The 18,895-nt window shown below is 40.8% G+C and overlaps 1 protein-coding gene across 2 annotated transcripts in view; it reads right to left on the bottom strand.

Annotated features, from left to right (window-relative positions):
• The window catches only part of EFCAB14 (EF-hand calcium binding domain 14), a 38,257-nt gene extending 19,544 nt beyond the window's left edge, over positions 1–18,713 (bottom strand). The window contains exons 1-4 of one of the 2 annotated variants that reach the window (XM_042951030.1): positions 17,598–18,713; positions 16,017–16,165; positions 10,140–10,285; positions 925–1,023 (exon numbers count right to left, since the gene is read on the bottom strand). In XM_042951030.1, the coding sequence (XP_042806964.1) occupies positions 925–1,023; positions 10,140–10,285; positions 16,017–16,165; positions 17,598–17,779 (576 nt within the window). In that variant the 5' untranslated portion in view covers positions 17,780–18,713. The remainder of the gene's footprint in view (positions 1–924; positions 1,024–10,139; positions 10,286–16,016; positions 16,166–17,597) is intronic. The other variant, XM_042951032.1, reaches the window with a different exon arrangement.
• Between the last annotated feature and the right edge of the window lie 182 nt (positions 18,714–18,895).

The following is an 18,895-nucleotide window of genomic DNA, read 5'->3' on the forward strand; positions in this document are numbered from 1 at the left end:
TAGAGCCTGGCATATAATAAAACTTATCACACACTAATTTTTAAAAGTCAAAGATCCTAGATTTGGCACCCATTTTTTTAAGGCTCCCTTGCTCCAGAATCCCTTTCGTTTCCTGCTGCAGGGGCTGATGTTGCTTGTGTCTCAATTAGGCACCTTTTTCTCCTTCCTACCCCTGGCCACTCTCCCTATTCAGCTCTACAGATCACTTTATATTATTCACCTGGTTTGTCACTGCCACCTGCTCTGGGCCTGAATCCTAGGGATCAAGTAAACAAAAATTCCAAATTATTTTTTGCCTAGGCCCTAGAGTTTAGGATATATACCTAGGAGTGAGTTGCTTAGAGTATGTGCACCTTTACCTTTATAAAATAATATATAATGTTTTCCAAAATGCTTTTTACCAATTTATACTCCCAGCAGGAGTCTTTGAAAGTTTTCTTTGCTCCACATCCTTGCCAATACCTATCATATCCTAAACTTTTAATTCTTGCATTTCCCTCAAATTAGTATTGTTTTTAAACAACCTCTTAACCAAGAAAAAAAATAGCAATTTAGAGCAACTCTCCTGTACAAGTGGTCTGCTTTCATGAAGACATTGTGGATGATGAATTGAAAAGGCAAGTGATGAGAAGCAAACCCACGTTTGTTAACCTATGAGTCCCCGAAGAGAAATCCTGGGATTCAGGGAGGCAAATAAAAAGGTGTGAATCCGTACAAACCACAACTAAACTCACCTGTTGCAAATTAAAGGCCCAACTAACCAAACTAAAACAGAGATGTTCTGAACTGTTCAGAACACAGTGATATACTCTATTACTGCCCTCCTGGACCAGAGGATTTCAAATGCCATGCTTTCAAAGAAAACTTGTAAGAAGCTAAAATTACAGCAACAGGTTAATCTCAGTGCCCAAATGCAGCACTTACCTTCTGAAGTCCCTCTACAGTGGCAGGCAAGCTAATTAAGTCCGCAGCAGACTTAACATTGGCTTTGAGGTGGTTTACTGCAGAAGTCAACAGAGAAATCTGAAAGGAAGAGAGTAATAAAAAATGACAACGGAATCTGGAGAATGAATGCTTCCTTCACAGACTCTATGGCTGCTGATGGTATGAAGGCACTCCAGACATCATACCCTGTCAGCTCACAAGAAGAAAGGGAACTACAGCACTTTGGAAAGAACCGAGATCTGGAAGGCAGTAGTAATATCTATTTTTCTCTGCTAAATTTAAACACTAGTGCCAAAGAGGGAAGGGTAAGTATTATTGCTTACCCTACTCCTGGCAGCTACAAGATCCAAAATCTTAAACGAAAAGATGCAGTAATTACAACATAATCCCTCAACAATTGGACAAGGAGGAGGCTAATGATCAAGGACCCCTGAAAGATTTCATTTTGGTAAAAAAAATAACACGTTGGGTATTTACTGAACTTTGGTTGCTCACCAAGTGGGAACATACATTATAAAGTAAAAGCCCATCATCACAAAATACAGTCTACAGGAACTTGTACAACACTTTAAACTACTTGGGGATTCAGTTTTGGTTTAACAATGTGATTAACATTTCAAACTCAATAGCTCAATCAAAGTAGTACTCTGTACCTGAAGGGGCTCAATAAATACCCACTGACTCACTGACTGATTCAGTACATGTATTAAAATTGGAACAGAATAAAAATAAAATGTGTCTTCCCGTCTGCTATTTAGGGGTAGAATTCTAAATAGCTGGATTTCTCTCTTGAATGAGAACTGGGGAAATCTGTATAATACATAATTTCAGGCTGTAGAAATCACATTCTAAACACCTTTACAGTGTGGCTCAAAACATTCTTGAAAGATTCTTAGTTCCAAACTGCTTTCCTGTCCCCAATTCTAGGATCAGAACACAGATCTACCAATAGCAATTATATTCAGAATGGCCTCACAGAGTAATCGCTAAAGTTTTTGGGCACCTGTTATGTGCCTAACTCTGTGGTAGGCACCAGAGAGCTAGCGGACAAAGTAAACCTGATCCTTCATTTTTTCCTTCAATAAATGCCGGGCATCTCTGTGCTAAGCACTGCTGCAGACACTATGGAGACAGTGGCAAACAAGACCATGAGGCTTGCTCTCGAGGAGCTTACAGCCTAGTAGAAGGTGAAAGAAAAACAAAGAAGAAAAGCACCAGATTAAGTACTAGGAAGAATTTCAACAGATTCCTGGAGCAACTGACAGTGTGTTCTGAACAAGAAGCCTAGTAAGGAGCCCAGGAACTTAGGAACTGAGTTCTCTTTAGCTGTTTCCTTTTAGGAGGGGTATGTTCAGGGACTTCGGGTCCATTTTCACTCATTCATTACTGCAACAAGTGAGACCTATTCCATACCAGTGGTGAGTGATCTTGTGGTATTTACATTTTAGTGCAAGCAGACAGACAATTTTATATAAGAAAAACACTAGTGCGGTGGCTGGGTGGCTAAGTTGGTTAAGCGTCCAACTTCGGTTCAGGTCATGGTCTCACGGTTGAGTTGGAGCCCTGCATTGGGCTCTGTGCCAACAGCTTGGGCCTGGAGCCTGCTTTGGATTCTGTCTCCCTCTCTCTGCCCCTTCCCCGCATGTGCTCTTTCAATGTCTCTCAAAAATAAATGAACATTAAAAAAAAAATTTTTTTTAAAGAAAAAAAAAAAACAAACAACACTAGTTAGTGTCACTAGTGAGGTGCATTAGAAGAAAATTTAAAATAAGTTGACTTGATGAGTGACCGGGTTGCTACTTTAGATTAGATGGTAGCAAATAGATTAGATTAGCTGAGGCTTCGATGAGGGATGAAAATTGAACTGAGATCTTAATAATAAGGAATTAGTCAAAGATTGAATGAAGTACATTGCAGGGCGGAGGGAATTGCTAGGACAAATGCCCCTGTGCAGGGAAGAGCTTGGCATATCTAAAGAACAGAAAGAAGGCTCAGTGGAAGGAACTGTAATGTGAGTGAGAAAGGGGGAGGAGGAAGGAGAAACAGGGAGAGACTGAGGGAGGAAGGGAGAGACTGAGGGAGGAAGGGAAGGAGGGAGGTGGAGGGGTAGAGGTAGGTAGGTAACATTAAAGAAATAATTAAGTACTAGATGGGATACTGAATAAAGTTCAGTGAAAAGAATATTTGTGTAGCCTGAAAGGGACAGGCTTCACTGAAGGAGGGCTCAAATTAGACTCTGATGGGAGAAGGATTTTATATATAAAAATAAAGCAGCTATTCTTCCTAGGTTAAATAGGTGAGTGTGGCATTAGGAAATAGGGAGCAACAGCATGAACGGGTCCAGGAATACCTTTTCTTCATGGCATTTCTCAAAGTGACAATAATTTATTTATTTGTGTGATTACTTAAGGATTCTCTCTCCCACTAGACTGTAAGCTCCATGACATCAAGGACCATGTGTATTTTCACATTTTCCATAATATGCCTGGCACATAGACAAGGATTGGTTAAGTATTTACTGAAAGCAATGTATGTATGGCTGAGAAAGAACACTCTGTGTCTAGGATGGACGCTGAGAAGACTAGTCCAAGCAGAGTAGAGGGTAGAGGCCAGGAAGGAGGAGATAAGCCTAAATAAGTAGTCGACTCATTTTTCTCCCCAGTAAAATGCCTAAAACAATAAAAACTGTTTAACAACAATCATCTCATAGGGACATCTGAATGTTTTAAAATAGGTCTACAAAGTGTCTGACAGTCTTCCCTTCAAGAAGTGGGACATCATCCTTTTCCCTTGAGTGTGGCCTGTCCCTAGTGACTTCCTTTCAGCCTACACTAGACAGTGGAAGTGACAACAACTTTGGACACTAGGTCTTTAAAAGCACCAGGGTTTCCTCTTTGGATCACTCGCTCAGCTGCTCTGCTGTGAGAACACTCAAGCAGCCCTGTGGAGAAGCCCACATTGAGAGCAACTGAGACCTGCTGCCAACAGCCATGCGAGTGAAGATCCTCTAGTCCCAGGGAAGCCTTCACATGATGCAGCCTTGGCCTACATCTTAAATGCAACTTTACAGAGATCCTAGCCAGAACCACTCAACTAAGATGCTCCCAAATTCCTTACCCCCAGACACTGTGAGATCACAAATGTTTGCTGTTTTAAGTCATTAAGTTTTGAGATAAAAGTAACACAGTGAAAGATGACTAATACAGGCCACGAGGATTAAATGAGATATATAACTAAAGTTCGTAGCATAGTTCTTAGTACAAACAAAATACCAGATAAGTGTTAGCTCTTTAATAGTGAAATTTAATAAGCACTTAAACATGTAATTCTCCATAAATGCTCCAAAATATTCAGAATACTCTTCAACGTTCCAACTCTATGTACTTGAAATCAATGTGGTTGAGAAACCTCAGCCCACTATAGAGATATTCTCTATAGTGAGAGATATTCTCAGCAAACTATAACCTCTTAAGAGTAGCAATTACATCACAGAGGTTGCTTTAATCCACGCCTTTAAAAAGATATGAATAATACTGGGGTTTGAAAAGGACATAAGGAAAAAGGCATTCTTAATGGGAATGTAAACTGGAGAAGACCTGTAAGAACGTTATCTAGGAGTATCTGTCAAAATTTGAGTGCTTATATCCTTTAATTTAGCAATTTCATTTCTAGAAATCTATCTACACATAACTTGCTCATGTACACAAAGATGTACGCACGAGAATATTTACTCCTTCCTTATTTGTAATAGCAAGACACTAGAAACCATTTTATCTATTGCTAAGGATAAAGAGATGTATTCAGGGAACAAAACAAGTTGTACAATATATACTGAATGACTCCATCCATTTGGTCTCATACACACACGCTAACCCATAAGCTAATTCATATTAAAAGCTATTATGATTTTGTTAGAAAGGGGACTAGAAGAATGCAGTCCAGACCAATGGCAGTGGACACCCATGGGGACCAGAAATGTGTATGTGATGGGGGAACATACAGAGATGAGGGTTGAAAGGGAATTTTCATAAGAGTTCCTTAAGTGTTTTATTGTTTAAACCTTACATAAGAATACATTCACATACTACTCATAAAATTTTAAACACAAAAGATGGGAATGAAATACACATAGGAAAAAGACATCACAACTCTGGAAGGGTTTAACAGATTTCCTTGGCTGGCCCTGTCTTCCATGCCCTTCACTGGGCCTTCCAAGACTATCTGAACATGCTTAGCTCAAACATAAAAGCTAGGAAGGAGGCCATCCTCCAGGTAGGTATGTTTTACTCAGTACTCCAAAGTATGTACACAATCAACTCAATAACAATAGGATGGTGAGAATATGGTTATTCTAAATGCCCCATCAATTTTGCAGTTACCTTTTGGCCACCTAAGGGAACAAATTCCTTCCACTGACAATAGGCCAGGTCCTAAAAGACACAAGCTGTGTTCTGGGTGGAGTGATCCAGGTAGACACTATTCTCCCGGGTACTGCAATATCCTGAGGCTATGGTAGAGTCTGATGCTAATCAGAAGTATCTCAAGAATGGCAACTGCCTCCCATTTAAATGGCCAGTGTAGGATGGAGGCAGGGGTGGGGGACATCTGGAATAAAAAACCCCAAAAACAAAAAAACCCCACAAATGGCCAGTGTGGTTGGGGGCAGCCACCACTTCACCCAAAACCAGAGGAGCAGGTGAAAGCCAGGCCTAGGGTATCAGCTGCCTCCCTGAAAGAGGATGCGCTGACCATTAACTCTCTAATTACCAAACATCACTTAGGACCTCTTATTTATAAGTCCTGAGCCCCACACTGGTCACTAGGACTCAACTACATCCCCATAACTGCAAAGCTGGACTCCATCTGTCAGCACTCCTCTCTCAAGAGTGGAGTAATGTTAGTATCTGTGGAAAATTACAGCAAAGCTACATGTGGAACTAGAGTGGACAGACAAGGGGCACTCTCCTTTTACTATCTCTGGGACTCCTCTGGTCTCTAATAGACATTCTAGAATGTCAGAAAGGATTCAAGTATGACAGAATTTATCTCTAAAAGTCACACGCTGTAGTTCAAAGAGTCTAAAAAGTTGAATTAAGAAAAAATTCCACATTCCAGCCAAAAGATTATTCATGACTTTTATGCATATTACATGACTTTTCATTAGCAGAATTAAAAATAACTACTGTAGACCATTTGCTTATCAGACCATCTCCTACTATAAAGTCTGAAATGCTGCTTTTTTTGCTCTGGGGCTAAAATTAAGGATTCTTTAAACAGTAAGTAAAAAAGTTACTAAAACAGATAATCATCAGTGTTGAATGAGGAGTCTTAGTAGAAACCTGACATCACAACCTTTCAACTTGATCTACTGAGCACTTACTGCATCCTATAGAGGATATAAAGATGTAAGGCAGAATGGAAAACTGGAAAGAAAACGGGCTCCCATGCCTTGAATATTTTAATGTTAGCAATGCTACGCATCTATGTAACCTTGAGCAAACTACTTAACCTCTTTGGGCCTCCGTTTTCATATCTGTAAAATGGAGATACTACCTCCTACTTCAAAGGGCTACAGAACCAAAAAAGGAGATCACGTTATGTTGTGCATTTAACAGTGGACTACACAAAGAAAACATTTCATGAATGGCAGTTGTCGTCTTAACTGCCATCATCATCATCATCGCCATCATCATGCTTAAAGTTCGCACTACAGTATATGACCTTGTAGTGTAATTAGATGCATATACAAATAACTATAACATAAGGTTATTGGGACTGAGTGCCAAAAGGGATACAGAGCATACTATAAAAAGGCACTCAAGGTCCTCTGGCTCTTGCTGACATATCCTTACTTCTGGCCTCTTTCTGCCAAACTATAGCTATAATGAACTACTAAAATTCTCTAAACACACCGTGGTTTTCATTTGTCTATTCTTTTGGACATAGAGTATATTCTCATTATTCGTAATAGTTACGTTCTAGAAAGTTGCAGCAAAAACTGAATTAGTGGCTACTGAACCATTGCTCCTAAGGGAAGCAGAGGGTTAGGTTCCTGAGACCTCTCTGGTCACATTTTTGGCTACTGGTCAATATTATACGTAACCCTTGTTTTACGTGTGTTTCTGTTTAAAGACATCTTATTAAACGTATATTGCCGAACTCATGCCTGAAACTTATCTAACACACGTATTTTCTCTGTAAGGCATATCACAGCCTTTCTGCACTTAGGAATATTAGCTAGTACTTCAGCACTATGCTAGGGGGACATTTCAAACAGTGAAATCACCAAAAACTCCACAGAAGTGTGAAAACATGCCACTAACTATAGTTCGAAAAGGAAATCTGTTTACAGTATGAGAGCTGAAACAACAGAGTGTCACTTTGTTTGACATCACCTGGAAACGTTTGTGTTGGGTGACTCAAATATTTTGCCACCATCAGTGAATGACTGATGTATGCCCATCAGTGAATGACTATGAAAGCACCACAAGTAAGGATTTGGGGGTTAAAAACAAATTTTAGCAAGTAGGTGAATTCACAAATATGGTATCTCCAAATAAGGATAAACTTTAGTAATGTTTTACCTATGACACTCTTCTTTCTGCAAACTTCACCTGGCCAACTCCTATGTGCCCTTCAGGACTCAGCTCAAGATATGTGAGAAGCCTCGTCTGGCCCCAGCATGCTCGTTAATACATACTTAAAAATACCCTCACAGCACTCATGTGGACCTGTTTCTTATTGCTCAAGAGGCTGTATAACAATTGTTCACATTCTTATCTCCTCCATTTGACTGTAAGAGCCTTGAGGCAGAAGTTACATCATTTTTGGTTTTGAATCCAAGGCCTAATTCTAAAAGAGCAGCTCATTAAACATTTGTTGAATTACCGGCCTTCAAAGAAGGGGGAGGAGACTCCCTATAATGGTTGAGAATGGCTATGGATATGAAATTAGAGATTTCTCATGAATAAAACAGAAAAGTAAATGAGATTTTAACTATTAGTTTAAAGGTTTGCAATGCAAAATTTGATTTTAACTTATTTCAAATTAATGGCTTTCTTTTTTCAACTCACACTGTGATAAGAACAGTTCTTGTTAAGTGGTATAATCCATTTTCTTATTGTTTAAGCCACTCTGAGTTGTTCTTTAAAAAATAATTTGCCAATAAAAGCATCTTAACTGACAGTTACCCTTAGATATGGAAACATGGTTAAATACTAATTTTATTTTTAGACCTATTTTGATTTAGGACAAATGCCTTTTACTTGAGTACACCATCAGATATGTGTATCATTAATTTCAGAACATCACTCAGAGAGTGAAGGGCTCCCCTTGGACCAACACAAAGCTCACTTCACTACCACGCATCCTCCTATGCCCTTGCCAGAAGAGAATTCCTCTGCATCAGGCTGGTCTCATCAGTCCCCTCATCTCTGAAGATCTATGGAGACTAAAATGGAAAGGGCTTCAGTTCAATCTCTCCCAGTTTTGTACATAAAACCCCAGGATTGAAGTAAACTTTTCTGTATGCCTGCCTTCCCAGGTACTTCTTGCGTTAAAAATAACAGCCAGGCCAAGAACAAAATGATTCTTTTGTTGCTAGATTCCTGGTTAAAGAGAGTTCAGAGGCCAAAATATGTATCAAACATTTGAAAATCTGTGTGACCTCTCACACCAAGTACCAATTTCCTCTTTGACTCTTCCCACAATGCCGATTTACGTGAAGGAGATGGGAAAGAGCTGACACTGACTCTTCATCTTGAAAGATTTCATTCTTGCCTCTTCATGACTAACTATATCAATGGAATCCATGGCTTGCCCCAGTGAGGGATGCTAATTAATTATTTCTCAGTGCTTTGCTGTGGTCTATTTTCACCTGATATAATCTCTGGTCAAACTGCTAATTTGCTCTGTCAATATAAGCAAGGCTACAATTTATCCTATTCTTTTTACAAAAAGGGAGTGAATACTTGCTTTTCCTTTATGACTGAGAATCCAAAGATAAATGATAACGAGTAAATACTAGGTGCTACAACCCATCAATTATTTCATGAGTGATTTAAGAAAGAGAAATAGAACTGAATAGAAACCAGTAAACATAAAGCATATTAAGGGTAAGTTACTGTTTTCAGAAACTTTTATTTAGGTTACCCATAAATGTATGGAGATAAATGTTTACTGGGTAATGACATAAAACATTTATTTTTATGGGTTCAAGGCCAAAGTCTGAAAACCACTGACACAGGCCACTGATCCCTGTCTCAAGAGCTGAACTGCCCCTCTCACACTGCTGCTGAAAGATGAGGGTAGCTTTGGAAATGTGTGTAAACACTTTATTCTAGCACAGAGCTCCCTGCCAGTGGCTGATTCTGAACATTGTGACTCCATTCTGAAGAAGAGAATATCTTCTTAGCTCCAATGAAGATGGTATATTTATTTTTAAACACTTTGCAGGTATACCATTCATTTGGTACTTGAGTTGTCTTGCCAATGCATAGCTTTTGTAACTAAACTGCAAAAACTGGGGACAGAGGGTGAGTACCTAGTGGCAACTATAGTACCTTATACATAGGAGATTCTCGACCAACATCCTTTGCATTAGCCCTTTTCCTGTGGCAGAACCCCTCTTCTGGAATCAATGCCTACTGAGAACTGGCCAATTTAGGGGCTTTTCCTCTAGGCTTGCTACCAACTCTGCTACCTCTTCCTATGCTACTCTAGAATAACTATTATTAGCTATTGATGGTTTACAGATTTTTTTTTTCTTACAACAGTGTATAGCACTAAACTCAAGGCTGCAACTGTAAGTCTGTGAACTCTAATTAAACAAAATAAGCTCTCATTATCTAATACAAATCGACTACCCATTTTTCTTAGAGGTCAGAATGACACTCTTTCTTTATCTGACACCTACAATGCTCCTTAGGAAACGTTGACTCAAGAACTTCTAACTCCCTCCAAACTACTCTATTTGGTAAAACTGTTGCTTTATAGAAAAGGCTAACATCTTAAATATTTGGCAAATGCAAAACTATTACCCATTCTGCCTGACTGTAATGTGTTCGGATCATAGCATGCAAGACATCATTTCAAAAAGTAAGACAACTGGAAGTGAGTGCTCTATACCTACAAATTCATACTAAACAAACTAAATATTCACAGACTACACAGACATAAAATCACACATTTGCTACCTGCTTATTCATTTCTGTGATGTTTATCCAGACTCTGTTCAATCCCAGCTCCCCAGATTCAATCTTCTCGAGTTGTTTTTGTTTGCTGAGCAGTTCTTCGTTAAGTTTGGGAATTTCTTGGAATGAGCTTTTCTGATTAGATTCCACTAAAAGGAAAAACAAGAATAATCATAAATAGCCAAAGTTCCTCATGACTCCAATATGAAAAAATGATCATACGTTAGGAAAGAAGACAGATTAGTAAAAGTTAATCCTGATAGGATGACTGAATTTGTATCTGATCAGCTATACTGTTCTTTTATTTATGCAAACATATATCTTTAATACTAAAGCTCCATTTTAACTGGGGCTATTTCACTACAGGCAACTTTTAAAAGTCAGATGGCTAAAAATGATAAAGTATCAGCAAAAAGAGTTGGACTTGGATCTTAACTGTGTAACTTACTGTGATCTTGAGTAAATTACTCAAATTCTTTGAGCTCAGTTTCCTCATCAGGGATAAAATATACTTTATAGGACTTTTATTTTTATTTATTTTTAGTTTTTTTAAATGTTTGTTTATTCTTTGAGAGAGACAGCATGAGTAGGGGAGGGGCAGAGAGAGGGAGACACAGAATCTGAAGCCGGCTCCAGGCTCTGAGCTGTCAGCACAGAGCTCGATGCGGGGCTCGAACTCACAGAGTGTGAGATCATGACCTGAGCCCAAGTCGGACACTTAACCAACTGAACCACCCAGGCGCCCCCAGGATTTTTGGAATTAAGTGAAGGAATGGCTGTAAAGTAAGTACTAAACAGGGCTGGTCAGGCATACAATAAGTGATAAATAAATATTAAGTATTAACCAGAGCAATTAAGGAGCTTTGTGATTGGTCAGTGAAGATTTATAAACCTTACTCCATTAATGCTCAAGGTGACATCAAAAGTTGTATCTCGAAGTGCTTAGATCTACTTTTTTTATATCTCAAACTGGTCAAATGCAAGATAGGTTCTTAATCACCTTTCAAGTGCTGTTACGAGGATTACAATTCTAAATCTTTTTTCATAAACAGCAAAGTGTTTCCTCAAATCTTAAATCAACCCAAAAGCTCAAAGTGAAATAGAAGATAAAGGAGCAGGTTAGATGAAGCACAGGGTGATATTTGAACTTTCCTTTGGGAAACTGTAACTTCTGACTGGTTTAGAGATTTGCCAGCCTGAATGCAGAGGCCTGAAAGAGTCCTTCCTCTTCTGCCTGATAAGCTATTGTACACTTCCTTTAAAACCAAAAAAACAAAACAAACAAAACAAAAAAACCCCTGGCATACAGGACAGATATATAACAATTTACTAACAATTTACTAAACAATTTACTAAAATTTAAGCACCATGACTTTTTTTGGTTCCTCCCTGTGAAGCCAGCTTTGGAATATACCTGACACATCTTAGGCACTCAGTAAGTATCACTGATCAAATAAATCTGGTCTGTGCTTACCTCCCAACCACATTTCTCATCACTTTACATAACTCTTCAAACTATCTCCCAGCCAAATGGATTTCCCAGACATGAACCTCTTTAAGCCTCAGTGACCCTGCGCACACTATTCTTTCTTCCTAAATGCCCTTGGCTTGCTCCTTCTCCATTTGTTACTTTAGCCTAGTTAATTCCTTTCAAGATTCAGCACAAAGAGCTGGGCTCCCGGCTTGGACCACCACCACTTTACCATTCCAAACTCTGCAATGCACTTAACACACTGTGCTCATTACATACATTTAACACATCTGTCCTCCTCTATCAGACCAAGAGAGAGCTGCTTAAGGACAGGGACCAGGTTTTATTTGTGATGTATTTCCAGCACACAGCACAGTGCCAGGTACACAGAAGCACCCAAATGCTTGTCCAGGGAAATAACTGTAGGGTGTAAAATGGAACTAATGTTATCCTATTAAGTAAAACAAAGAAAATGCAATCAAACTCAACAACAAAAAATCCCCAACAAAACTGGGGATGGGGTGGTGGTGGTATCCCTACTGCAAACAAGCCCACTACCTCAAAATTCAGATTTAAAAAATTAGATATTTTTATTAATTTTTCAAAAATATGTGTGAAATGGTTTCTTTACAAATGAAAGATTTCCCTTAGTGCTTTTATTTTTTTCCTCCCTCAGGGCTTTTAATGTAATATTTGACTCACACAGTTTGCAGGAAAATATCCATCCAACAGTAAGAACATTTTACCAGTCTAAATTAATACAGCACTTAGCATTTCACTGAATTTCTTTTACGTTTTCAGTGAGGTTGTAAAGTAAAACTTATCCCACATATGCCTGTCATTCTCAGGTGGTCAAATGTCCCAAGTGGGGGGTGGGAGGGGAGCCGGAATCTTTCCTATAGTTTATATGAAAGAAGTAGAAGGCAGAAGTGGAAGAAGAAATAAGACAAATACGTAAGTAACTTGGGTTACAGTTATCAACTAACAAACAAATAAAGCTGATAAGCCCTGAAAACACCCTGGATACTTAAGATGGTATGAGCCAAGAGATGATCATTTTCATTATCTGATTTGGGGCTTTTTAGGAGAGACCAGCTCAGTCAAGGTATTTTGACTACATAAATGGGAGGAAGGGTAGCAAACAACTTACAATTACTAATTTATGTTCTTTCAACATGGAAAGCAACTCATTTAAAATTTGGTATATTAATACTCAAAGGACTTTACATAGCTCTTTTTCTGATCTCTAAGATAATGAAATAGAGATTTCTGCATACACTCTGGTCAGAATACATACAATATCGACAGCAATATTTTATATTTAACACTTTAGTTTGCAATAAACTTTTGTGTAATCATTCAAACTCGTTATGGAGTCTCTACCATGTACCCAGTCCTGCACGCAGCACTAGTGCATACAGAAGACCCTGAAGCTTTCAGCCTACGGGGGAGCAAGGTGTTGTCACAGAGTTACTATGCAATGTGACAGATGTTATGACAGAGAGATGCCCAAAGTGCTTTGGTAGCATAAATAGGTCTTTGTGTTCTATGGATGAGAAAATCATGGCTCAGAAAGAATAAGTGACTTATCTAAGTTTTACAGCTAGCAATGAGCAACCCAGGATTCATCAGTCAAATCTGCTCTTAGGGCCAGTACTCTCTCTAGAATACTCCAGCTGTCAGACACTTACCTCCTAAAGCCTTCATCACCACAAGAACACTTTTAAGTTCTGTACTAAATGACCAAACTGCTACTCTGCCTGTGTGACTGAAGAGATGGCCTAATTTATTAATATTTTCCTTCTTTTCCAAATTCTTTTTCTCTACTCTAGTGTTTCATTGTTGAATGACAGGGAGGGATGGTTGAGAACGGAACCTTCCTTAGAATAACTGTGGAGGTCTTCTGAAGTACCTGGGTCTGGAAAGAATACTGAGCTGAGTTTCAAGGCCAGTTAGTACCTTTAGCTTCAGTATCATGTTACTCTTGGACCACAAGGAAAAATACCAAGTCTATCGGATTTGCTTTCTATTTCAGATATTTCAGCAATCCCGCCTCCTTTCCTGACAAATGTCTTTGAAAAGTTATTGAAATAAAGAACAAGAGCTCTGAGTTTCCCAAAAAGCTAGTAAAGCCAGACCAGCAGGTGGTCTTAATTAAATCAGTGGTTTCCAGGGTCCTCTTGAAAAACAAGAAATAAATTTCTTGAAATATATTTAAAGTAGAAATGTAATTCAAAGAAAGACTATTTAAGCTTAACATGACTGACCTCATTTACTCAAGATAATGGTTTAAAAAAAAAACACCTCTGAGGCCAGTGGTCCACGATGGTTCAGCCTACTGACTATGCCCCGTGATCTACCCCCTAGAAGTCCTGCTTTAGACATTACAGGGCTGACATTTCTTTTTTTTAATTTTTAATTTTTTTAAATGTTATTATTGAGAAAGAGAGAGAGACAGAGCATGAGCATGGGAGGGGCAGAGAGAGAGGGAGACACAGAATCCGAAGGAGGCTCCAGGCTCTGGGCTGTCAGCATAGAGCCCAACACAGGGCTTGAACCCATGAATCATGAGATCATGACCTAAGCCGAAGTCGGACACTTAACCGACTGAGCCACCCAGACACCCCTACAGAGCTGGCATTTCTATTGCAGAAAACCAAAGACAACAAAGCAGCTGGACTGACAATTCCAAATCTGCTTCACTCAGCTGGCTGACAAATGTAGTCAGGGTCCCAGGGGACTGTTGCTCAATGGTAGAAAGCAGGTCTCATAGTTCAGGGTACAATTCCTGGCATCTCCTGAATGTAGTATTTCCAGGGATTGATATTAACAAGTGTTCAACAAATATTTGCTGACTGATTGATTGCCAGGTCAATTATGTGTATACACTTCAAATATACATTTCTAAAAAAAGAAATTCCCTGAAAAGCTCAGCTAAGGTATAAATTACATGGGTGTCCTGTAAACAAAAGCACAGAGCAGTCAGAGAAAGGAATCCCTGGAGGGTAGAAGTGAGCAATGTTTTGAAACATATAAATAAAGATTGCTATACGTGATCAAAACAAACTATAGCACAAACCTAGGTGGCCCAATTAATTATATAGAGATGAGGGCACAGGCAGGTGTCTTTAGTGGTTATATATAGTTAAACATTGTTTCTGAGAACCTCATTTCCAAGTTATGATTACTGGCTTACAAAGACAACACTGGCCTTAAAAACACTTTGTAATACTGGTATGGACAGCCATTAAGGAAGGAAATTAATTAGAATACAAATCTCATTTTTTCTTATACTGTACTCTGATTCCACCAGTTGATTAAACATATAGGTCAAGATGATTCTGGCAGAGAACTGTGGTTTACCCAGTTCCATTCCCTGAATCAGAAGAAAAGCAAAATTAGTATTTCAACATTTTTTTCAAGCAACATCACTAAGAACTTTACTATCACAGTAACTAAGGATTAGCTGCCTCTAGGTCAGGTTCAGAACTTGAATAACTGCAGGCAGCAAACAGAGGGTGGGGTGAGGGAAAGCCTGAAGGTTGTGATCTCCGAAGGACGGAGATGGGAAGAAGGGACACAGCTCTAATTCCAGTTCTGGAGCCAGATTTTGTTAAAACCTTGAGAAAGCCTAGTGGTCAGTTACCCCATGTGCTAATACTGCTAGGGTTAAGGCATTTGGGATTAACTTGAAACTGGTTCTTTAGCTTAGAAAATTAACTCCTGAATCCTAGAACTAAAGATCTCAGTGTTGCTGAAGGAAGATACTTAGGTTAAATCTGGTGGAAGCTACTATGCAAATACACCTTTCAAATAAAGTACCTCGGACATGGCAAAATATAACTTTATAATTTAAAATATATAAAACTCTTGAACTTAAAAAAAGTTTCTTAAACGGTTGTCTCATTCATGAGACAAATATTTATTTGTGACTTGGTACACAGTAGGCACTCAATAAATGCTATTATTATTGCCCATTCCTGTTTCCATATGGTGTTTCTTAAGGAGGAAACTGACAGACATTCCCACATTCTTTCTCAAATGGCCCTGTGAGGAGGAAGGAAATAGCCCAGTGTGGCTACTGCCACTTCATCTTTGGGGAAGTATAAGTGGCAACAGGCTGAGGTTCACCAAGGTTCTAGACTCCTGGACTTTAGCACTTCCTTTCTGCACCTTAAGTGTTGACTGCAATGCCATGATTTCAGATGCTATTTTTCATGATGGTACATAAGCATAACTTTTTGTTTGTGGGTTTCAAAAATACAAACAGCTATTTTCACATTCAAGCTGACAGCTAAGAAAAAGTGTAAGAAGGCTGGAAGGAATATATAATTGGGCAAACTCTTAATTCCACTCTGTGGACCTAGACCTGGAAATAAGATAATACTCTGAAAAAGGCGACCACTTACTTGTTCTAAATTTTTCCTTGAGGGCATCCAGATCCTCCTTCAGGGCAACTTGCATCCACACCAACCCAACGCAGGCCACAACACAGGCGGCAAGGATGACAAAAGCACAGAGGGGATAACAGATCTTGCAGCATCGTAAGTAGTCTCCCCTGATCGTAAGAACAGATTCAATCAGGAGTACAAAAATGATCATGAGTACAGCTGTATTAGAAATAGCATGCATGTGTTGCCATATAGTTGTTTACCAGGGAACATTGGGTAACACACGTAAATCTGAACAGCGGGTTGAAGGTGACTAATTAAGACCTTATGAAGAGTTCATCTTTTGGATACAAAGGTTTCAAACTTCACATGACACAGAAAGAGATCCTGTGGGCACGGCAGCCCACAGCCATCATCATGGATTCAGGTCTTTGGAGATACACTCGTGTTAGGAAAGTGTAAAGACCAGATCTCTGCAATTCCATTACAGCACTACAATTTCCCTATTTCTGGCTCTCCAACACATATTCCCTCCAGGGGACCCTATTTCCTATTATTGAAACTTCATAGACTTTTGAGCAAGTTTTAGTGCAAACAGAAGAAATAGGAGCCCGTAGGTTTAAGTGGACACCTGGAACACTCTAGCTTATCGGCTCAGAAGGCAGGAAACATGGAAAAGGGTTAGATTTCACACCAAACTTCAACCAGCACTCAAGGTCTAAAGTAACTCATCAGGGCAACTATTCCAGTAGAACTATTCATCATCTTTCCATATCCCAAATCCGAGACTGCTTTTAACTGCTTAATTTGACAAAGCTCATTAGAAACCAAACTCTTCCTTTAACAAAATAAAAGGACAAAGACACTCTAAACAAACAAAAAAACCTCAAAGGATTTATCTCTTTTAGCACTCCAACCTTCTGCCTAGCTCTAGCTTCCACATCCTCAGCAGAATATTCTTTGAGTGTGCTCTCTTGGGAGGGTCCCAGGGCACCTTCGAGGTTCCCTTTAGCCTTTTTCCATCCTGGGCCCAATTCCCAATGTTCTCAAAGCTCATTTGGATTTGCCTAGTGGCTGCACCATCTCAAAGTGGTTTGGAAAAAAGTTGCCTCATCTTTTTGTCTCCCACTCTCCACATACTCTCAAGTGTCACACTTTGTATGTTCCTCACCATATCCTCCCACCATCAAGGTTTAGACTCATCAAGAGTGTGAAAAATAATCTTCAGCCTTAAAGTTCCTGTCTTTACTACACTTTTTAAAAAAGGTCTACTCCCCAAAGCTTCTTTGCTCCCATGTACCTATTCTTAGCTTTTCTGCCACTCCCAACTTGCTCTCTCTGGGCTCTTGGTACATTCCCCAAGTCCATACTTCCACCCTGGATTCTGAATTCTTTATACACTTACAGACAGATCTCTAACTTCTTCATTCAGAACCTGAGCTCATCTTCTCCCTAACATCTTTTCTTCCTGTTTGCTGTCCAAGGTCTACACCCTTTTTGCTTTGTAAGAACACCCTTCTCCTTCCTTTCAATTTTCCCCTTTGGTAATATAAGGAAATGCCTTTTCCCCACCCCACCCCTCACCACTGCATCACTCACTTGACGAAACGAGAGCGATTTCCAACTAAACCGAATTCTTCTTCCTCCTCAGAGCTGGATTCAGAGTCTGAGTCAGGAGGCTCAGTGCGAAGAAGGCGGTGGCCTGAGCCTTTCTTGGGCTTCTTTCTCCGACTGTCCCCAGCCAAACCAATCAATGCATTGAGCTCTTTGCGCTTCTTCATCTTCTTGTGTGGGGTGAGTGGAGCACCCACTCCTGAGCTGCCAGGTTCGTACCCGACGCCCAATTCTCTCGCTGCCTTGGAGCTGCCTTCCAGGGTGGGAAATCTGGGCCAGAGCCCTGGGTCACTCCCACCCAGGGGTGGGACTGACCAGATCCGCTGGGGGCTAGAGATTGGAGCCCAGAGGAAAGTGGAACTCAGATGGGTGGGGGAAGTCACATAGAGATGGCCAGGGAGCTGGTGATCAAAATGGGTAAGGCTCTGGGCATGGAGTTTCAATTAGATAAGAGGGTGGATAGGGGAGCAACCTCTATCTCCCAATAAGTAGATATTTCTAACTGTGCTCCAGGAACTGGGGAAGGGCACACAGATGGGTGTTTTGGCCTTCCAGAGCAGGACTTCCAACTGAGAGCGAAAAGAAACTTGTTCTTGAATGAGAGGAGAGGGGGAGGTGCAGAGCTAGACAGTGGGAATGCGCTAGTCGCTCTCTAGCTGGAGAGGTGGCAGCAAGAGGGGGCTCGCAGCCCCGACACAGCCTAGGCGCCAAGAAAATGCCCGGGTCGGGGTGATCACGGTCCTTCGGCCTCCGCCCTGAGTTTGAAAGGAGCCCGAGACTGAGGAAGGCCTAGAACCCGGCTCGGAGGGCTAAGCCTGCCAAGCGCCAGTCCTTCACCTGGGAGACCCCAACCCTCCTGTCTGGGCCAGCGGCGTGGCGCGGTGCAGAAAGAAGGGCGACGGCGGCTCAGCCCACCTGAAGCGCTCCCGCCCAGAGTTTGAGGTGTTCGGCAAGGGCGACTCTCGGCAACTCACACGCGCCGCTTCCACTCCAGCCGCGACTCCGGCCCCCGCTCCGGTTGCAGCCGCAGCTGCTCCAAACGTGCTGGCGGTGGCGGTGGCGGCGGCGGCGGCGGCCGCGGGCTCCAAACCCGGGCCATCGCTCCAGCCCCAGCTCACTTCCCCTTTGGCACAGCAGCCGGCGCCGCCTGCCAGTAAGCCGCGCTTCCATTGGCCGTCAGCCGGGTGACGTCACACGAGGACGCGAGCGGTGGTGGGAAGCGGGGCGTTAAAGGGGCCCTGGCTTCGGCGAGGGCTGGGTCCCGCGGGCAGTTTGGGGAGGCC

Source organism: Panthera leo, chromosome C1, assembly GCF_018350215.1.
Source record: "Panthera leo isolate Ple1 chromosome C1, P.leo_Ple1_pat1.1, whole genome shotgun sequence".
NCBI lineage: Eukaryota > Metazoa > Chordata > Mammalia > Carnivora > Felidae > Panthera > Panthera leo.